This window comes from Pyrgilauda ruficollis, unplaced genomic scaffold (genome assembly GCF_017590135.1).
Source record: "Pyrgilauda ruficollis isolate IOZ18807 unplaced genomic scaffold, ASM1759013v1 scaffold1, whole genome shotgun sequence".
Classification (NCBI taxonomy): Eukaryota; Metazoa; Chordata; class Aves; order Passeriformes; family Passeridae; genus Pyrgilauda; species Pyrgilauda ruficollis.
The window spans coordinates 12,568,177-12,582,319 of record NW_024508100.1 but is presented as its reverse complement, the minus strand read 5'-3'; the positions used below and the strand labels follow the sequence as shown (position 1 = coordinate 12,582,319).

At 37.2% G+C, this 14,143-nt stretch overlaps 1 protein-coding gene across 1 annotated transcript; it reads right to left on the bottom strand.

The window, feature by feature from the left end:
* Positions 1-855: 855 nt before the first annotated feature.
* LOC121365010 (cytosolic beta-glucosidase-like) lies at positions 856-13,042 on the bottom strand. Its single transcript, XM_041488873.1, has 4 exons — positions 13,022-13,042; positions 11,538-11,610; positions 7,162-7,389; positions 856-878 (listed from the first exon to the last, which is right to left on the bottom strand). The coding sequence occupies exons 1-4, from the start codon at positions 13,040-13,042 to the stop codon at positions 856-858; spliced, it is 345 nt and encodes a 114-aa protein (XP_041344807.1).
* Positions 13,043-14,143: the final 1,101 nt, after the last annotated feature.

The following is a 14,143-nucleotide window of genomic DNA, read 5'->3' as shown; positions in this document are numbered from 1 at the left end:
GTGTTTCTTAATTTCTTTGCATCTTCAGAGAAAGTAAAATCCAGATATCTTGTCTACAAACCTAAAAGTAAACAAAACCCCTTGATAAAACTGTTGTCCAATGCCAACTAGCTTCCAGACATGGCTTGGGGTCAGAAATGGAACAGCCCAGGAGGTGCTCTCCAAAGACAGCTGGTAGATGACCAGTCTGCTTCTGATAGAAAGAGAACCTATCAATTGGTTTCAGTGCTGGAAAAAGTTCCTGTGCATCATGTATTTAGCTGTAGAAAAATAGGTATCTGGCATGGATTTTTGCATAATTGCAAGTCTAAATTAAAAAGGAAGAAGATAGAAAGACAGCTTTTAAGTGAAACAGTTTTTTAACAAAAAACTGTTTTTTAACAAAAGTAAGGATAAAATAAAGAATTCAAACAACAAAAGTAAAAATTAAGCACGACAATGTAAAAGTGGCCACAAAAAATTATTGAACTATGATATGACTTTCATGACTGTGATCACTTTGGACAAATACAATAAATAGCTCTTATCTAAATGAACCATCTTAAAAAGCATTTCACTTGCTACATAGTGAGAAGATCTACTTCCAGTAAATTACTATAGAGAATATTACCAAAAGAAAAGAGGTAAAGAAGGAATTTCCAGAAGGTTGGAAATGGGGCCAATACAAAAACTATAGGTAAAGCATAAAAACAGAGCTTTGCCAGTGTTGAACAGTTTTGACCACCTTGACACAGAGGCAGAAGCTGATTTATAATGACTTAATGGCTGTGTACAGGAATTAGCTGTTACACAGACCTAACTGTGTGCGTGAGGTTGTATTCTGTAAGGATATAATGAGATGCAATGGTCAGATTTTTAGGTGCACTCAACTTTACATCCTGCACAATAAGAAGCATTAATGATAAGCACTTTTTAACATGGTTGCTCTGCTCAACAAAGAACTTTGACCTTACAAAATAAGTTTAGGAACAATGTATATATGGGGCACCTTTTCTTTTGCTTCCACACCAAGATTAAATTTATTTGTTTTCCTTTCAGCTAAACTTTTTTTCAAATCACATCACTTTACTTTGATTTACATAAGTTTTAGCTTCAAGAATCAGTAGTCATTGCTGAATGCAAATAAGCACAGAATAAAATTATATTAGGTTTACACAACTGATCTTTCATCATTTCAAATGTTGACTTTTAAAATTTTCTGTAAAATCAGTCTGAAATACTCTCATAATTGACTGGCATCAAGTAGAGCAGGGTCACTTTGTAAAAACCCATTCTCAGTGATGTAAATTATAGGGTTATTATATGTATCCTAGAACAAGAGAGAGCAAAAGTTTTATTCAGAACAGATGTAAGAAAGCCCATAAAATCAGATGCATTACCCTCTATCTTTTCTAAGCTACAAACTAAAACTAGTTTTCATCAAATTGCACTGACCCTATTAACTTAATTTTCCATGAAGTGACCTTTTATGACTAACAATAGAAAAGCAAAACTGTGCAAATACCCATGAAGACAGTGAAATGACTTATTTTAATGAGAAGACTAAAATATCTTTCCTGCATTAGCATCTGCTTATTGTCACTGCTCCTTAACCCTTGGTACTGGCAGTCACCACAATTCTCCTTGCCAGGAGTAGATGTATGCCAGGAAAGCCTTACTGCTAGCATCACAAAGATAATTTCTGGAGATCAAAAGATGATAAAACACTGGTGTGTCATTTCAAATAGTAAAACAGATATCAAGTAAAAAGGTAATAGGAAAACACTAAGGCTCCTACTCTCTATAGCCAGCGTGAAAAAATTAAATTACAAATCCCAAGGTGACTTGTTTATTTATATCTTGTACAATGTCTTATGCCATCTAGATGGGCTCCTAAGAAATCTTCTGCAGAATTCATAGAGGTTCTATCAATCTGTGCTATAGACACAAGTCTACAATGTTTTCTCCAAATGTTACCACAACTGCATCAGGGTTTAGCAGTAGTTTTTACACATTAAAAGTGCCTTGTAAGCTCTGGCACCAATACTGGGGCTATACCTTTTAAACAACCACCTAAAGCAACATAAGGCCCATGTAGTAATGATCACCCAATCTCCAAATGTTCTGAAGCAATAATTTACATGAATATCGATGGTGTCAATGATACTTTCAGATTTTCAGTCACCTCTGTTTTTTAAGGATTAAGGCAAACCAAACTGATACAGGGAGTAGGATGCCATTTCCCAGGTCCATAATAGTTTTGCAGTAAGAATTGACTGCTGAAAATATAAAAGGAAACAAAAAAGGGTTAATAATAATTTTGCTACATTTTAACACTTGAAGTAACATCACTGCATATTTTCTCTATTATGAGATGCAAATATTTTCTCTCAAGTGCATGCTGACTACTGTTACAAGACCCCAGAGTTGGCAAAAATGCTCAGTACACAAAATCTTCCAACCAGGCACATAAAATGAAATGAGGATGCAAATTTTCAAAATAGATCAGTGGACAGCAACTCCCCAGGAAAAACATAATTCTGATGGGTGCTGGTCACATGAAAATATAATCCTTTCATTTAAATGCCTGAATGGCAGCCTGACTGCATGTGCAAGATACAAGCGTGTTGGAAAAAGCCTGATGCTTGAGAGCCTTCCAGGTAGAATTTTCTAATGAAAGCATTTTTGTCCTTGAGAACTGTGTCTTTTAAAAACTTCAGTGCCACACTCAGCAAGGTAACTAAGCTGATCTTTTATGTTTTGAACTTGGTTAGCTGTTTCCTCCAGAATGTTCCATTCTCCATCACCATGCCAGCATCAGGACACTGTCAGTGTATTCAACATTTTGCAACGGTGTGAATTCAACATTTCACTCATTAGATCTATATTATATTTAAGGCTTTTCATTGGCTTCTATGAGATTTTAGGAGTTTGAGGCACTGGTCTCTTTAGCCACCCACCTGAATGGCTTGACAATAGCCTATCTGAGAAACCATCTCTTACCCTTTTACACTGCCACTGCTGCAGACAGCTCAGTCCTTCTAACTGCAAGAAGGAATTAGCTGACCTCTCTAAAAGCTCATGACTTCTAACCTTTCTTGTCCCCTCTTGCTAAGACAGAGATCAACTTTAATTTCCTGGATGTGTTGTTAAAGCTGGTCAGTACTGGGGATGTATTTCTAGAGGCTTAAAAGGAATTCACCTTCTGTGCAGATTTAGCAGTGGCTGACATGAATATGTTTCCTAAAGGACAATTTTTACATTGCTGAGAGGTCACTGTAAGTTTAAATATCAGGGTACTTTGAGCTCTCAAATAGGCATTTTTAATTTTGCTTACATGCAAACACAACTGTATTGCTTTTAAACTTTCTGAAAACACTAGATATTGAAATACACATCATAAGCTCTGGTTCAAAGAGTATCAATTAGCTTGCTCTTTTACTTGAACTATCTGGTTTACTGCAGTAATTGGAAAAGGCCAACAGTGGCCATGAATTATTATTTGTTAAGCTAAGAGGCTCCAGGCAGGACTAGGTCTCTCCCATGCTGCTGGAATGTAGAAATCAGGCAGTCTTTGCTTCAGATACTTGAACTAAATATACTTTAGTATAAATATACTAAAGTGTTTAATAACATCAGAAACCTAAATTTCATAAAATTTTTGTGGGTCTTAGACTACCACATATCCTAAGACATAGATGCTTGTGAAATATCTATCCGATTATTGCAGTATTGAAACATAGAACTGGGAAATGTCTACAGAAGTAGAAAACACAGCAAAAAGTAGGAGGGCGAAGACTAAATTGCTAAGGTTAATAAAAGGTATGCTTAGGAGGTTATGTATGGCTTAGATCATTATTCTTAACAGTTTATGAACCAGAATACTTTGTTTAATCCAAAGCAGGAAATTTGTTCTATACTTCTATTATATATTCCTTGGTATTTTCAGGTTCAGCTTACTGTGTATTGATGTTTGAAAATGCCAACACAGAATGCCATATCTTCTTCTTAAAAGGACAGTATTAGACTTCAACTTAATCCAACTTCAAATGACTGATCTTAGGGATTCCTGCCAAATAGCTTTTTTAAGACAACATTTACTGCAGCAATCAATTATGAACCCCAGATTTAGACAGTGACTTCTCCTGAACAAACAGGTGCATACACATCCCTTAGCACAGCAAGACTCAATAAGATTGTTTACACAGTAATTCACAATAAATCTCAGATGTAGTTTGCTTTTCCTTCTGAATACAGCACCAGGAAAACTCATTAAATTCAGAGGAGAAACGTGCCTGTGCCTGAGAATGCACCCATTCAAAAGAGAAAGGAATATACTAGAACTTAAATTTTGAAAAGCAAATTCTTGCATTTTGCAATAGCAATTAGCAGCAAATACATCTTCACTCTCCAATTTTTGAATGGGGTTCTATTTGTCTTCAGAGGGACTGGGTGTGTGCTAACTCTTTGCTGATGAGACTACAAGGTTTACTACACAAGCTTAAACTGGGAAAAAAGAGCTCCTTTGCTGCTGTGGGATCCTGTCCTCTCATATTCAACCCCTATGTAGAAGACACTAACATTTCTCATCCTAATTTTCAGATTATGAATTATACAGTACAATTTATAACATCTAAGTGCAACCAGCTATCATTTATTTTTTACATCTCAATTAAACACCTATATTGGAAAAGATTTATGCCTTTTGTTAGAAAATGAAGTGAAATAGAACTGTGTGCCTGAAAAATGTGAATGTCAAGTCAAATTTCCAGGTTGTCTCATACCTTCTAGAGTAGGCTGACTTAGCTTCTCTGGATGTATCTTTGAGTCAGGTAGAAGTAGAAATACAGAAGAAAATGGAAGTATGTATATAAGAGTTTTGTGGGGAAACCCCAAAATTTTGCGGTTCCAGACATTAAGGAGCAGTTGGCCAGTAGAAAGTGAAGGATTGTCCTTTTCTCCTTTCTATCATCTTCTCTCCCCATTCTGATTCCCTGCCTTCATGCTGAAGTGAGGCATAACATCACATTCTCACAGACTCAATATCCCCTTGCCTACTTCTGTCTTCTTCTGCACTGACTCCTAATGTTTAGCAGCTCACTTGTTCTTCTCAGGGCACCTTCTAGGGTAAAAATAATTGTAAGCTTTAAGCTAAAACCTGACACATCTTAGGAACAATACATCTACAACATCACTGCTTTAAAAGTCTCTACCTCCACCAAGTTCAGAAACAGAATAGTTTTAAAGGTTTTCAAATGTCCTACATCTTAGGTGTGAAATTGGTAGTGAATCAGTTGCTATGAATGATTTTATTTGAAAGGACATTGCTTTAAGCTTTCTAATTCTTCACATGCTCTTTGCAAAAATGTTTATATAGAAGATGATGGCCTTTCCATGCTATGCAGTTACAATTGCTTCAACAGATCACTGCACAGGAGAAGTGAACTCCTGCCTAATGAAAGTTGGCCTACTTGGAGTTCTGCCAATGCCCTTTCGTTAAATGTAAAGTTCATAATATTAATCAGGCAACTGCTTATACTGGGGATCAAGTGAACATTTTCAGAAATTACAGCTGAGTTTTGTCAAAATGTTAGCTTTCCTTACCAAGTGCATTCAGAATGTCTGCTTGCTATCTCCCACTCTGACAACTAAATAACAAAGCCCATTCAGCAGGCAGCTTGCTGAGGTTTTGCAGTGCCTGCAGCCCTAGCTGAAGGAATATCAGTAGAGGAAAGAAACCACAACTACTCAGCCAAATTTAAATTCAACACACCACAAAAAGCATTCTGAGGGAAACACAAGCTGTGCCAGTGAAAGTGGGCCATGTATTGTAAATTTTGGTGGCAAAGAAAAAGATTCAATTCAAGCCTCTCTGGGATACTGGCATATGTATCTGGCATGCTCTGCAGGGAAAAATGGCTGGTTGGTCTGTTTACAGCAGATTTACCAGCTTCTCTTTTCTGAAATCTTGAAATAAAGGCTCCTCCACTCTCTGGTGAAAACCTTGATCTGCAGGATGCAGAGGATAGGCTGCTGTCTACTGAACAGCCAAGTTCTACATGACCAAAATTCTGCAGGAAAAGATTGCTTCTGCTGGTACCACCCTAGTACAGATAAGGTTAACCTGAAGAGTATTTTCTAAGAAGTCCTATCCTTTGCAGCCTTCCATCTTTGCAGTCTTCAATTTGCTAAGGCAAATAGTGCCCTAGAAGTATAAAGATATAACTTCTTGGTTGAACTGAGATGTAGAAGAGTAGGAAGCAGAATTGAGATTTAGAAGTTCATTCAAATATACTTTTCTTTTTTTTCTCCTTGGAACATTATCCTCCCAGCATACAAGAAATCTCAGCCAGCTTCTTTGATTCTCCCATTGTTTCTGGTTCAGCTTCAGTTGCTTTTATTCTTCTCAATTCTCTTTATTTCATCTTTCTTCCATTCCCTCTGTTCTGTACGCACAACTGCCCTTTCCTGTCTTCTCCTAGTGAGTGACCTTAAGCTCTCCCCCAGACCACACCAATGGAATTAAAGTAAAGTAATCAGAAGTGAAACAAATTTTATGTCTGACTTCTAGCAATCTGACCAGTTTACTTATGTGCTGTACCCCTTTACACATACACACTGCCTAATGAGACTGTGATAACTCTTCTTTCAGAGCTTCTGTTTGCCAGAGAACTAAGCATAGTTCCTATCAGTCTGAAGAATCCTCTCTAATATGCTAAAGAAAAATGTCTGGGAAAAGTATGTCCCTTAGTGCAAAATAGTCAATGTGAAGTTCAGCACATTGGAGTATACTGATAAGCTATCTAAATGCACTTGCCAAATGAGATAACTTGTCTGTTGTAAGCCATCCAAAAATATTCTCATGGCTAGGATCCCAGTAAGTATAAACATTCTGATGAAGCAAAATGATTTAGAGTTACAATTAAAAAAACTGGAGTAAGCAAAAAGATACATAGGAAACATAATAATAATCCTATCCCAAAAGATTGTGCTATCCAAGGGGATCTAGAATATTAATTAGTAAGTTGTTGCAAACCTATAAAAAATCATTCTATAATTACTCTGAAAAAAAGTTGCAATTTCAAAGCTACACTGCAGAATAGCATACTGGATTAATTATGCCAGACTGCAGCAATAACCTTGAATTAAAGATGCAACCTTCTATTTTTGAGAAACAATTGCCTTTCTGGTTGATGAAACCTGTCGTCCCATCAGGTAACAGACGTGACCAGGAAAGAGAAAAGCAATAATGAGTCAATCCAAGCTGTTTGATACATTTCAAATCTTCCTCCCACAGAGTGTATCTGCCACAAGCTACATCACCAGTCTGGTTCTTGAAAACTCGATCTCCTCCCTGATGAGTGAATATGTCCCAGACATTAGGGCCCTTTCCATCTGCATTCCAACCTTCTGCTTGAAAAACAAAACTTGGTCATTACACTTTTGACATCAAAAGACATATGTTGCAAATAAATAATTTATCACAAAGTAGGTGCAAATCCCATGGGCAAATTGAGAAGTATTCTCTACCCACTCCTTATATTCTTTAAAGTAACTGGGAACTTTCAAGCATTAATATACATTTTCATTAGGTTTTGCATTTATTCATATTTTTACTTGCTGCTAATTATTTGAAAATTATGTTTTAAAAAAACATTCAGACTTCTAACACTCTTCATATTTCCTTAGCCAAAAATCAGATGTTTGCCACTCTTGAGATATTACAGGTTTTCACAAAGGGCATTTTCTAATGCTACTTCCATCCATAAATGTAAAAGATCAGTCCATATCAAAGAAAGCCTTTAGGGTATGAGAAATACATCCAACAAATAGGCACTTACGGCTTTCAGGATGTCCTTTGAAAATCTTGACAGTTTGTTAAAAAGAAAGGAATGCCATTATGAGCCATGGCCCTAGGCATATACAAGCTGAATTAATAACACAGCTCTAAAAAACTTCAGCTTTTTGTTTAGCCAGACATTCACAGAAATTAATTTTGAATGTTCAAAAGCACTGCACCATTTTCTCCTCTGAAAATAAAACTTTCAGAGTTTTAGGATATTTCTTCACAATTCTAAAATTGAGATACACAGATTACCATTAAAATATTCAAAGTTTAGCTGTTGTCTGAGACCTAACAACATATAATATTTAATTTGAATAAATGCACCTCTCTTCATTAGAAGTTTCTTTGTCTTTCCTGAGCCATGCTATAGCTGAGGCAAACATTACATTTTTTTTGTGGAGAGATCTGTAAACTTACTTTCTTCCGTAAACCCCTGTAAAATGTGATTTAATCATTAAATTGCAATTAACCTCAAAATGGCCAACCTCATTTACCACCAAGATTTTTCAGAGTCCCAATGAATGCAATGTTCCAGGGTTATTCTTTAAAAACTAAAATGACATTGTGTGTTAAAATTATGTATAAATTAAATATCAGTTGGGTTATAAGATTAATAACTATATAATAGCTAGATATCAATCCTCAATAAAAGTGTTTTAATAATCAATTAGTATCATAGAAATTAGAGATGGAGAAGAACTATTAGGAGGTCATTGGGTCCATCCCCTGCCAATGCAAGATTGCTCCCTTAAGTATATTCAGTACTTAATATACATCTGTCTTATTAAATCTAAGTTTAATGCAAGGTTAAGCATATTGAAGACACTTAATTTAAAGCATTACTAAAATCTGTAATATCACTTCTATAACCTAGCTTTTCAGAGATCATTGTCACATTTCATGGTCTTTACGGAATTTTATTGCAGCACACGAACACCCATACATCTACATTTGGTTGGTCAGTAAATTAAATTTTACATGGGACAACCTTCAGAGTAGGTCAGATTTTAGATCCAGACAGTTTGAGTTTTTCTTAACCTCAGATTTTATTATAGACTTGGAGCTCTGTCTGTATGCTCCTTAGAAAAATACAATACTACAAGTTTTCTATATCCTGCTTCAAATTTCAAACATGACTGCTGAAATATCTGAGAGAAGTGCAGGAAATAACAAATAACAGCAATTCTTTGATGGTACCTAGAGTTTTGAAGCCTTTAAGAGCAGGCTTCCTGCACCATATTGATTCAATAGTGCTCTTTTTTCAGTGCAGCTGGAATGAAGGGAATAAAAAGCTGCCATAACAGGCAGTTAACACACCTTCGGTTAAGAATCCTCATCTAGAGCAGAGGCTGAATGATCCCTCTTTTTTGTCTGCCTTCCTCCAGCAAAGGTAGTGGGAGGGAGGAGGAGAAGCATTTGATTTTCAGCAGAGTCTAACAGTACCAGTCCAGCGGTCATTAGCCACTGCAAAGCCCTGACGGGGCTGCAGCAATCACACCCACTTTCAAGCATCCCTGACACTGTTCAAAGAGACTTCTCTGTGAAGCATTGTGCGTCTGAGCCACCTGATAGAGTGTAGGAAGGAATCCAGCCGAGGCAACAGAAAGCTCTAGATACACTAACACATCCTGCTGAGCCACAATTAGTCTGCAGAGAGCTCTGCTCTGCTTCGATGAACCAAGCTTGCACCTCTAAGCTTGCTCAGAAACTTGCATGCCACGCAGCACTCCATAGCGTAGGCATAATTGGAGCTTTAGTGAGCTTTGGGGCCAGGAAAGAACAGTGATGAGGAACTGGTTTTACACTCAAAATACTTAGGTGTGAATTGGATACCAAATCAGTACATGACATGCCATCAAATGAATAAAATAAATTATTATGATGCATGTTTCCCATACTCTGCAATTATTACAACAGAAAGAAATGTAATGCTTTTCCAACTTGTGAAGCTCCTAAAGCAGGAATATTACTGATAAGAGTATATAAGTTTTCATGTACTTTTCCAAGTACACTTTTCCTCTAATTCAGCTGTCCTTTAACCTTTGGGAGTGAAAATTTCTTGACTGGGTCTCTGACCAAAAAGTGTAATTTTGTTTGAATTAATGCAGTTCCATTATTTGGCATATGAAAGAAGTGAAGAAAAACACTTTTACTATTACAAGAATTTTTTGCAACTTTTCCCCAAAAAAATAAAAAAAAAAGAAGAAAAAAAAATCAAGCAGAGAGTTAGAATTTAGCATAGAAATGGCCCTCAGTAAGAAGAAGTGCTTTTGAATGTTCTGGTGCAAATTGATTTTGATTTGACTGAGTCATGAACCTTTGAAATCTGCACTTTGAGCATGCAGAGTACAATTGGTATGATTTTTTAGCGCTTTGAAATATACAGAGTGGAGAAGGTTGTGCTGTGCATAAATACATAGCTGCCAGTAAAAAATAAAGTAGCCTGTCAGCTCGTGCCTCTTCCACTGTGTATCTTGTGATATGCACAGCAACTGAGTTTGGACTCTACAAGAACTATTGCTTCAATCATTCTGCCTCTAAGTCAGAAGCTGCACAGCCCCTGAAGCTTTCAGGAGAAGGAATTCCCTGTTGAGTTTCTTACTTCTGCAGGAAAAGGGTCATTTGAGTAGTGTCTAGACCATATTATAGATTTTTTTTATGTTTTCCCCACTCAGAAGCCTTAAGAAAGTTCATTAAAAATACATTAAGAGAACATTAGAGTTGCACATCTAGCCACTCAAAAGGCAGGAAATTATAATGCACACACAATTCACATCTTAAAAATTAGTTAGAAGAGCTGTGTGCATTGCAGGACTTGAGTTAGAATCTGGCCCAGAATATTGATTCCCTGGGAACTGCGAGCTGTTCAGTCTATTAGGTGAAGTGAACTTATCTCGTTAAAAGGTACTGAGCATGGGCAAGTACTCTCAATTTCAGCAATAACCAAGAACTAAAGGCTACATCCTCAAAGACAATTTAGGATCTACAACTCCCATTTAGGTACTGAAATCAATGGGAGGTAAGTGTCTGTATGCTGCAGGCTATAACATGAGAAAATCAGGTCTATATGTATTTTGAAGGTTTATAAAGACAGATTTATGAAAGAATAAAGTTTGGAGGGGTTATGGCTGTAGAAGTCCCTGTGTTTATGTGTTTACATTTCCTAATCTGCAACATATTTTCATATTGTGCTGGGCAAATCCCTTCATCAGTCTCTCTATCAAGGTGGGAACATGATACATGTCCCTGGGGGACAGCCCCCACAAGTCCAACTGTTAACCTCTCAGTTCATTGTTTTTCATAATCTTTGGAGATGAGTTGCTAACTGAAGACTTCTTGTGAGTACTGGTGTCTGATGAGGTAATTCTCCCACCCAGTTTCAAAATAGCCAATAGCAATCTCCTGGAACTAGCTCTACAGAAATGATATACGCAATAAGTAGATGAAAAATTACTTATGACTGCTTCTTCCTCCCCCCACCCCTCTCCCCCCAATAACTAGCTCAATTTCCATTACCTAGCCATATTTCTGAGATTTGAAACATCTTTTACCTTCTTCTTACTCCTCAAGTCAGAAGTGTTTATACAGAAATGCTACATGGATTTACATCAGTAGTATCTACATAAGAAGGCAAAGAACACTCTCCTTCCAGGGTCCAGACTTTTTGTTAACTTAAAACTTCTTTAACACTTTGATAGCTAAAAATTGACACCTTCAATTTGATATGCTGCTGTAGCTGCACCCCAAGCAAATCCAACTGGAAAAGCAATATCCTCCAGCACCGGCTGCAGAGGACAGGTGAATACACAGCATTACGTGTGCTGTGGAGATGTTGGTTTCGTTTGCAGACAACACTTCCTGGCTTGATCACTCTTCTGCTTTTTACAAGCAGATTCTATATGGAAGACAAAAATAAACCCTGTGCGGCTTCACACACTGAAGGGTAAGTCATGCACTTTGCATATCTTGGGATTAAAGCAGAGAGGTTCAGTTTGCTACCAGTGAAAGTGGAAAAGGCAGCAGTGGAAAAGACTAGGGTGGTCACAGTAAAAGGGCTCCTCCTAATACAAAAAATTAATATGCTAAACAGATTCCTCTTTCCCTTCACTTGCTTCTCACCTCCCATCTCCCATACAGAGAACTTTGTTCTTTGTTTGTGGACCCCCTATTCAATGTAATTCCTTTAGCCACCAGGCAAAATATAATTTCCACCAGTAAGCATCAAAAACCAGCAGCCCCTCTTCTCTTCTGGCATCAAAATTTTTTTTTCTCTTCCAACACCAAGAAAATGTGCCTGCAGTAGCTGAAAAAGGATATTTTAGCCATTACATGTTTTGCAGTGGAAACCAATGAGTAGATGAGCAAGATTTGTATGAGAGTACAGACAGAACAGCTATCTTTCTCCTTCTTTAAAACCCCGTGGATGCTCATTTTTTTAGAGCAGCAATGACAACTTTATGGCACGTGTGCCAGAATCAGCATCTGCAAAACAGCCCTCAGGTCTCTTTCTCTACCTTCTGTCAATGCTGTTACTGCTCTCCTGTCAGCGGACTGAAAAGGGAGCAGCAGCAGGAGGAGAGTCAGGTAACAAGTGGGATGGGTTGAAAGTAGTTTACTGTCCCTCTCCAGAAAACTGCACCACCTGGCACACTAGATGGCACTACTGCAATTTTTTTTTTTTTTTTTAAACTGACTGGTGCTTCTCCCCCATTTATTCTAACACTTCATCCACATTGCTTTTGCCCAGGTCAGTATTGGCACATATTGGACTGCTGTAATAAATCACCACTATTCTTCTCCTATACTCCACTTAACTCTCTTGACTGTGAGATCTTTCTGGGTGAGGACCCAGTTCTGCAAAGCATTACACAGGTAACTGACATTTTCTTTGATGATGAAAATAAGGAACCTTACTATACATCGGAAATCCACTAATACAGTCAATGCACATACTTTTGCCAAGAATTCACACAATAAAAGAATCAACTTCTTTGGGAAAAAAAAAAAATTTCTTTGTAGAGACACAGGGAAGCTATTTAATTCCAAAACGAATATTGCAGAACCAGACAGTACAGATGCAATGCAAAATAATTTGGGCTTTCACAGCAGGAGTATATTTCCTCAAGTGGCTTTCACAGGAAAGGTAAAAGCCCCTTGAATACAAAGGAACAAAGGAGGAAATGAGGCACCACATACTAATTTGTTCCCAAAACGCATGCTGACACATAGTCTAGGCAAACATGCATATCCTTCATGTGTATTATACAGATGATCAAATCCTGATAAAATGAACTAGTCAATGTTCTCTTGTTGATGCTGCATACTCAGGCTTTCATGTGCAAGATAAGGACAGTTACCAGTAAAACTCACCAGGGTCACCTTAAATCACGATGAATAAGTATTAATCGACCAGAGTAATAATGATTATTTTTTACATCATTAAATGTTACTGGTAGGCACCTTTGAAAATATAAGTAACATTAAATTTTTTCCCTGAGAATAATACAATTCAATTTCACAGGAGATATAATAAAAATGTAAGCCAATAATAGGGGGAGAGGGGCAGACAGGATATAGTAACAATAAAAACCCAATAAAAAGTTTTCTGAAAATGCTTAAGCATTAAAAAAAGCTAAAAAGTGTCACTGCTGATTCCCTATCAGGAATCAACAGAGATGGGTTTTGAGAGAGATTGAGTAGGAGGAAAATATTCCATAAGCAGTCTGGGGGAGAGTGAACAAAATTTGCCTCAGAGGTTAAGACAGATTCACAGTAATGAGATACCAGGTTATGGCAGGTAAGTGGGGAGATTCTGAAAGATGCAGGGCTTCAAAATTCAGAGAAGCTGCACTGATAGCAACTAAGATGAAACATTTCTGGCAACCCAGATTCTACATTTGTGATACCACTTCTGGTTGTATTTCTGTATTCATAAGCCACTCCTTACTGCAGTGGTGTGACTTGAAATTAAATCTTCATTAGACCCTCTGCATGGCTTCTAGGATGCACTCACCTTCTTACTCTGATAATTTTCCCCATATCTAACAAATAATCTGGCCCCAACGTGAATTTCAGTATTTCACTGTCCCATGCTTTTCCCCAATCCATACAGGTATAAAACTTAAAGAGAATTATTAAGCTCTATCTAGAGGCAACATTTTTCCAGACTATATTTAAGGCCTTTGCATTTGCACTGGCACACATGTAATGGAATGAGCTCAAGCCAAGTATGCATAAGAAAAAAGAAGCAACATCAAAATGTATTTGGACAAAGATTTCTTTGTCAAGTCAATAAGAAGCAGGAGTAAACAGCCCTAA

What these genes read in the sequence shown, in the direction of transcription:
- LOC121365010 (XM_041488873.1), bottom strand. Translation starts at nt 13,042, where the DNA reads ATGCGTTTTGGGAACAAATTA. An exon ending in AGCAGCATATCAAATTGAAG is followed by an intron (nt 7,390 to 11,537) that starts GTGTCAATTTTT and finishes TTTTTCAAGCAG; the next exon opens with AAGGTTGGAATGCAGATGGA. An exon ending in AGGTTTCATCAACCAGAAAG is followed by an intron (nt 879 to 7,161) that starts GCAATTGTTTCT and finishes CTTATTGTGCAG; the next exon opens with GATGTAAAGTTGAGTGCACC.